At 58.3% G+C, this 7,337-nt stretch overlaps 1 protein-coding gene across 1 annotated transcript; it reads left to right on the top strand.

The window, feature by feature from the left end:
• Positions 1-1,874: 1,874 nt before the first annotated feature.
• LOC120681309 (tropomyosin-like) lies at positions 1,875-2,393 on the top strand. Its single transcript, XM_039962816.1, has one exon. It carries the CDS (start codon positions 1,875-1,877, stop codon positions 2,391-2,393), a length of 519 nt encoding a protein of 172 aa, XP_039818750.1.
• Positions 2,394-7,337: the final 4,944 nt, after the last annotated feature.

The raw sequence follows: 7,337 nt of genomic DNA, 5'->3' as shown, positions 1-7,337 counted from the left end.
TGGCATGGGGCTGCCGATTTCTTCGTTCCTCCTGCTGCTGCTGGAGGATTTCGGCCTCCAGCTGCAGCATCTCACGCCCCACTCCATCCTCCTGACGTCGATCTTCGTCCACCTATACGAGATGTTCGTGGGGGTGCGGCCCTGCGTCATCCTCTTCGTTTTGGTGAAGCCTGGGAAGAGCAAGGATGAAGTCGGGGCGTACTACTTCTAGTCAAGGAGCGACCTGCAGACGCCCTACATCCCCGGCCTCACTGGCGGAATGTGGGAGAACTGGCGCAGGGAGTGGGTGATCGCCACCATCGACGCCAACGAGCGCCTCGTCATGCCGACCGAGGGGCCCGCCTCCGACCACCAGTCCTGGAGGGCCAAGCCGTCCCTGCCGCCCGCGTTTGACCCCGTGCTGAGCAAGATCTGGGCTCTGGCGGAGAGTGGCCTCACCTCGCTGCACGTGCTCAGGGACTTCCTGAAGCTCCGGATCGACCCTCTGAAGCGGCGGCCGCATCCTGCCTGGAGCTACACCAGGCCCCAAGACTGCAGCAGGACCCACCGCGGGGAGGACAGCGATCTGACCCAGGAAGGCCTGGAGGTCGTGGTGCGGGCGGTGACGGGGTAGATCTTCGTCCCGGAGCACCTGATCTTTCCTCAGGGTGTCGTTCCTCTCTCTGTGATGACCAGAGCCTGAGGGCTGCGGTGCTGGCCACACTGCCGACCCTCGACGACCGCGGTCTGGCACCGCGCCAAATGGGAGGCGACCCGGACCGTGGGATCCGGATCCCTGGTGCGTCCGAGGAACAGGCCGTGCCGAGCACCGCGGGGTCTGGCCCCTCTGCCAAGGGCAAGCAGGCCGTGGCTGGTAGCTCCGGCACATCGCCGGAGGAGGTGAGCCGGCGTAGGTAGCACCGTAGCGACAGGGCCGCGGAGGAGCCCGCCGCAAAGCGTCAGAGGGCCGCTGAGGACGCGGGCCAGGGTAGCTCCCGGGCCCCCGGGCCACGCGGGAACCCTGGAGTAGCTGCGCCGCCACCACCACCTTCGGATCGTGCCTCTCCTCGGCGGCAGTAGCAGCAACAACAACGAGGTGCGCCTCCGCCACCGCCGCCGGAGCAGCAGCAGCAGCCACGATGTGCGCCTCCGCCACCGCCGCCGGAGCAGCAGCAGCAGGATGATCCGGTGCCACCACCCCCACCGCAGCAGCAGGATCCGGTCCCGCCGCCGCCACGGCAGCCGCGGACGCCCAGCCTCCGCGGACGCTGGAGTCCCGGCGCTTTGGGGTAAGTGTTCTTCCATTCACTTCTCGCCCAAGCAGCTCTTCCACCGATGCTGTAACGGCCGGTGCCTCGGCGGTAACGGCGGAAGCGCCGGCAGATGCAGGAACATCGGGCTCGGCGACCCCCGCTGGCCCGATTGCGCCCAACGAAGCGACGGCGGATGCGGGAATGTGGGGCATGGCGATCTCCGCTGGCCCGACGGCACCCAACACTGCGGCGGCGGATGCACCAGTGCCAGGCACAGCAACGCCGGACGCGGTGGCCCCCGGGGCCCCCGCTACGGCGGCACACGGGCCGACACCGGGCTTGGCAACGGCGAGCACAGCGGCAGCGGACGCAGCAACGGCGAGCACCTCGGTACCCAAGGGCCCGACGTCCGTGCCGGATGTTCCTACCCCCTGCTCCCAACCTGCAGCAGAGGAAGAGCTGGAGGTGGTCTCTGGAAGGCAGCTCCTGTAGGGTCCCTCAGAGGAGGATGCGGTCCCCCTCCCTCGTGTGCTGGTCCGGGTCCGGCAGACGATAGAAGAGGCGACTTCTACCGCCGAGGCAGCATTCCGGCGGGAGTGGGTAGCTCTAGAAAGCGAGCGTCAGCGCCTCAGCGACTGGAACATGCGCCAGGAGGATCGAACGAAGACCGAGGCCTCCCGTGCTGCCACCGCCAGGTCCGAGCTTGAGGCCGACCTTGAGTCCTACTGGAAAGGGCTACGAAAGGTGTTCGACCCGGAGGTCGCGATGGCGGGGCGGGAGAAAGCCCTGGAGCAGCGGGAGGTGGCTATTGCCAAGAAGGAGGCCAGCCTTGCGTCCCAGCGATCTGAGCTCGAGTCTCGCAGCCAGGGACTCAAGGTCCGCAAGCAGGAGCTCGAGGAACTCTCCGAGTCCCTGGATCGATGGTGCCAGGAGCTGCAGGAGATCGCCCGCCAGCAGGCTGTCGCCGAGATGGACCTCGAGAAGGAGAGGAAGTCCCTTGCACGGCGGGAATCTCTCACCACCAACATGGAGCAGGCCCTTGCGCGCCAGCGCGAGTCTCTCAAGACCCTGAAGGAGTCAGCGGCGGGGAAGGAGGCCACGCTCCAGGAGAGGACCCGCCAGCTGGAGGCGGCTCAGGCGGCTCTGGATGCCCAGGTGTAGGAGGCGGTCCTGGAGGCAACCCGGAAGCTACAGGAGGGCCAGCGCATGGGGGCCCAACGAATCGTCGACTGGGCGGGCGAAGCAAGCTCAGCTCTGGTGCCACTTGGAATGAGTCCAATCCAAGTGGCGGGGCCGCCAGCTTCAATTGCTGACGCCCTCCCGGTGCTGGGCTCTGCTTCAGAGAGACTCCGGCGCCTGGAGCCGATCCTCGCTGTACACCTTGAAACCGAGGGCCGTGAGTTGTACCGGATGGTGGCGGAGTACATTTTGACCTGCCTCCAGAGCCACGACCCTACCATCTCGCTAGCCCCCGTCGTCGATGGTCTAGTGGCAGAGACGGAAGCCTCCACTCGGGAAAGCGTGCGGGAGTTTGTCGACTTCGTTGCTGCTTACTTCAAGCGGGAGCCTGGAGATCCCTGAGCTGGACCATCACAGCAGTAGAACTTTTGTTTTTTTTGTGTTATGTAAAAACATTGTACTTGTTGAAATTTTAATAGAAGAAATTTCAACTTAGATGTTTGTTAGTTGCTATGATTTGCGGTATGCAGCACCCCGGCCCCCTGGCCCCCTGGTAGATATGTTCAGTTGTTAGAACCTATCTGCCATCTGAGCCGAGAAGACGCTCCGGACCTCCCTAACGAGCAACTTATTCCCTGAATAACAGAAAAAACTGTAGAGAGAAAAATCAAACTCGCTGGGATGGTAATAATGATACTGCAACTTAGCTGTTTGACGCATGCAGAATCGATCCTTGGTATCTGGCTCAAAGCGAACGCTCCGGGCCCCGTGGGAGACAATCTCAGTTGTTTGAGTATGTCTATCACCGAGACTGGATGAAGCCATAAAGCGGATGTCTGGGCGCCCTGGTAGGTAGGCTCAATGGTTTGAGGCTAGCTACCACCAGTGAAGGCTTAACCTGCATATCACTCAAAGTCAAAGCTTAGTAGTAGGCCCGCGGGACCTATTCTGAACCGGCTCCCAAGCTAGTATGAGGTCCGGACCTCCGGATACGCAGGTCCAGGCAGCACGATGGTTGTTATAGAGTGGTGGAGTGTGTAGGCTTAGGGTACGGAACCAGGCTAAGCCGCTACACAGGGCTCCAAACCACTCCAGGGAACAAGCACGACTTTACTGGACCTAGTTCCCGACGTTCCGGACCCCTCCCTAGCAGTGGGTGAGGCCATTCTGTCGTACTCGATCCTTTGAGATACGAACCTGGAACTGCCGTGTAGGACTTAGGAAGCCAACCCATAAGCTAGAACGAGGTCCGGGCCCCTAATTACCCAGCTCCGGGTACTAGAGCACTCGTTACAGGGTGGTGGAGCGTGTAGGCTTTGGGTACGGAACCGGCTAAGCGACTACACAGGACTCTGGACCACCCCAGGAAACAAGCACCCCCTCTCCAGAGCAGGTCCTTAGGGGTCCGGACCCCTCTCCCAGCGACAAGGGGGTCCGGACCTGTACGACAGTTCGGCAACTCAATACATATCTTAGCTGTAGCGACAATAGTGGAAGTCCGCGCGGGGGTTAGAAATGGAAAAGTTCGAGAATCGAAATGCGAAATAAAATTTTGACACAAAGACAGAACTAGGAGCAAATTTTTTCTTTGCAACTTGATATACATGGCTTGCGCGATGGATGCCAGAGGCCGGGTTTATGAGGGCGGACCTCTACCGCTGTGGGCCGCGCGTTAACGTGAGCCGATGGTGCGATGGATGCCAGAGGCCGGGTTTACGGGGATGGACCCCTACCGCTCTGGGTCGCACGCTGATTCTATCTTATTAGAAAGGAAAAATTAATTTCCTGCTCTGTCTAAGCGTAAAACTTATGCAGATGCTCTATGTTCCATGGGTTGGGCAGCGGCACTCCTTCTTGTGTGGCAAGGCGAAAGGATCCGGGCCGGCATACTTCTGTAACCTTGAAGGGACCCTCCCAGCTGGGGGAGAGTTTGTGGAGCCCTGCTCGGTTCAGGATCTGCCTTAGGATGAGGTCCCCAGCTCGGAGCTCCCTACTGTGCACGAACCGTTGATGATAACACCTGAGCGCCTGGTTGGAGCGTGCATTTCGGATTGCTGCTCGCCACCTTCATTCGTCAACGAAGTCCACATCGTCGCGCCGCAGTTGTTCCTGCATGGATTCGTCAAAAGCCTGGACCCGTGGTGAGCCCAGGTGAATTTCCGGGGGAAGGCATGCTTCAGCCCCGTAGACCAGGAAGAATGGGGTCTCTCCGATGGCTCGGCTGGGTGTGGTCCGGTTGCCCCATAGCACGCACGGAAGCTCATCAACCCATTTTGCACCATGCTTCTTCAAGCAGTTGTAGGTGCGGGTCTTGAGTCCCCTAAGAACATCTGCATTCGCTCTCTCGACCTGTCCATTGCTGCGGGAATGTGCCACAGACGCAAAGCATAGCTGGATGCCGATGTCCTCGCAGTACTCTTGGAAGAGTCTGCTTTTGAATTGGGTCCCGTTGTCCGCGATGATGCGGTTTGAGACGCCAAATCTGCACACAATGGACTTGAGGAATGCGACTGCTGATTTTTTGGTGATGTTCACCACAGGGGTAATTTCCGGCCATTTTGTGAATTTGTCAATGGCGACGTAGAGGAACCGGTTCCCGGCGACGGCCCAGGGGAACGGCCCCAGGATATCCACGCCCCATACGACAAATGGCCATGAGGGCGGGATCATTTGCAGAGCTTGAGCCGGTGTGTGTATTTGCTTTGCATGGAACTGGCATGCTTTGCAGGATCATACCAGCTGAGTTGCATCCTAGAGTGCTATCGGCCAGTAGAAGCCATGCCGAAAGGCCTTACCAACAATCGTGCGAGATGAGGAATGACTTCCACACTCGCCTCCATGGATCCTGACGAGCAACTCGCGGCCCTCTTCCTGGAAAATGCACCGCATGAGGATACCATTGGCGCCACGGCGGTAGAGATCCCCTTCTACCACCGCGTAGCGTTTAGCCAATCGTACTATGCGCTCAGCGGACACATCGTCATCACGAAGGATATTGTCTTTCAGGTAGTCCTGGATCTCGTAGATCCATGCATCGGGACCTCCCTGAGCAGGTGGGAGTGGCTCTATAAGGTTTCCAGGGTCCTCAACAGCGCACACAACCCTGGGCGGGCACCACGGATGGAATGCCACCGGACCGCTAGCTTCGAGGTGCTAGCTTGATCCCCTTCACCCAGTTCGGCAGGCTGGGCGGTAGGTCTCAGCAACCGTCTTTCGAAGACGCCCTCGGGCACGGGTGCCCAGGTAGATGCTCTCACGGAGAGATCATCTGCTGCTGAGTTGAATTCACGGGGAATATGTTGCAGTTCCAAGGCGTCGAAGTCCTTCTCGAGCTTCTTCACGTGAATAAGGTATGCCGCGAGCTGGGGATTGTTGCAGCTGCAATTCCCCGGACCTGCTTGATGATGAGGCTGAGAATCTCCCTTCACCAGGAGCTGCCGGATCCCCAGAGAAAGGGCTTCTGTCAGGTCAAAGATCAAAGCTTCGTACTCTGCCATGTTGTTGGTGGCCTTGAACTCAAGGTGCACCATGTACTTTAGCTGATCTCCGTTTGGGTCGATGAGGACCACACCAGCTCCAGCCCACTCCTTGCGGACGGACCCGTCGAAGAAGAGTGTCCAGTGGGGCTCGGTGAAGACTGGTGTCCTGACTTCCGGCTCCGGGGGTCCGGCGTTGAGGTCCGGACCCCAGAATTGCTTGGGGAAGGAGTCCATTCTAGTATGAAATCAGCCAGGATTTGCCTTTTGACTGCATGGCAGGGCTGGAAGTCCAGCTGGAACTCACCCAACTCTGCTGCCCACTTGGCGATGTTGCCCGTGGCGTTGGAGTTGTGCATGATCGCTCTCAGTGGATAAGAGGTCACTACGAAACTCTGTGTGCCTGAAAATAGTGGCGCAGTTTCCTAGACGCAATAAGTATGACATAGATAAGCTTATGCGTCTCAAGATACCTGGCTTTTGCCTCGTGGAGGACTTCGCTGACATAGTAGACTGGCTTCTGGATGGTCCGGACTCTGGCCACCGGGTCCGGCTCACCCTTGTCCGCCATGTCAGGTCCTTGGGCCCCCAGCGGTTCTGGGTTCCCACTGGGTCGGGGGTCTGGACCTTCAGACAGAGGAGTGGCTGCCGGACCCCCATGTCCGTGGTCCGGCTTACCATCTTTGGCCGGGGGGGACCCTGGTGTCCTCCTGGCGAGCTTGCTCCGTCCTTTCGGCCACCAGCACCATGCTGACCGCCTCTGCAGACACAGCAAGATATAAAAACAGCTTCTCACCTGGCGTGCGTATTTTAAAGCATACCATTATAATTTTCGAACTTTGGAGAAACACCATTACAATTCGCGTATTTTAAAGCATACTATTATAATTCTTCACTTCCCACAAAAATACCACTAAATACGTATGGAGATGACTTGGGGCCAGCTACAGGTGTATATGAATACGTATACTTTATTGTAGCCTCTCTCCTCTATCAATGACATACGGAACCTGCACATCGGTGATAAAAAGAAGAGAGGCTTCAATGAAGTATATATATTCACATACACCTGCAGCTGGGTCCAAGTCATCTCCATATTTATTTAGTGGCATTTTTGTGGGAAGTGAAGAATTGTAATGGTATGTTTTAAAATATGCAAATTGTAACGGTGTTTCTTCAAAGTTCGAAAATTATAATGGTATGAATCAAAATAACCAAGGGAAAAAGCAAGCGAGCGAGCGGGCAGCACGCGGCCCAAGGCGACCGCTGACGGAGCCAAGACAAGACCCGCAGGGGGGTGCATGTGCATGTGGACTTGTGGAGAGCGAGGGAGGAAGGGAGGGGACGCCCGAGAAATATCACCGATCGGAAAGGGCAGAGAGAGAGAGAGAGAAGGGAGAGAGGGAGATGCGCATGGCGGGCAGGTGCGTGTCCCTTAGCTGGAACCCTC

This window comes from Panicum virgatum, chromosome 7N (genome assembly GCF_016808335.1).
Source record: "Panicum virgatum strain AP13 chromosome 7N, P.virgatum_v5, whole genome shotgun sequence".
NCBI classification, from domain to species: domain Eukaryota; kingdom Viridiplantae; phylum Streptophyta; class Magnoliopsida; order Poales; family Poaceae; genus Panicum; species Panicum virgatum.
This window is presented reverse-complemented; position numbering and strand designations above follow the sequence as displayed.

Coding starts and splice junctions, on each gene's coding strand:
- LOC120681309 (XM_039962816.1), top strand. CDS start 1,875: ATGCGCCAGGAGGATCGAACGAAGACCGAGGCCTCCCGTGCTGCCACC.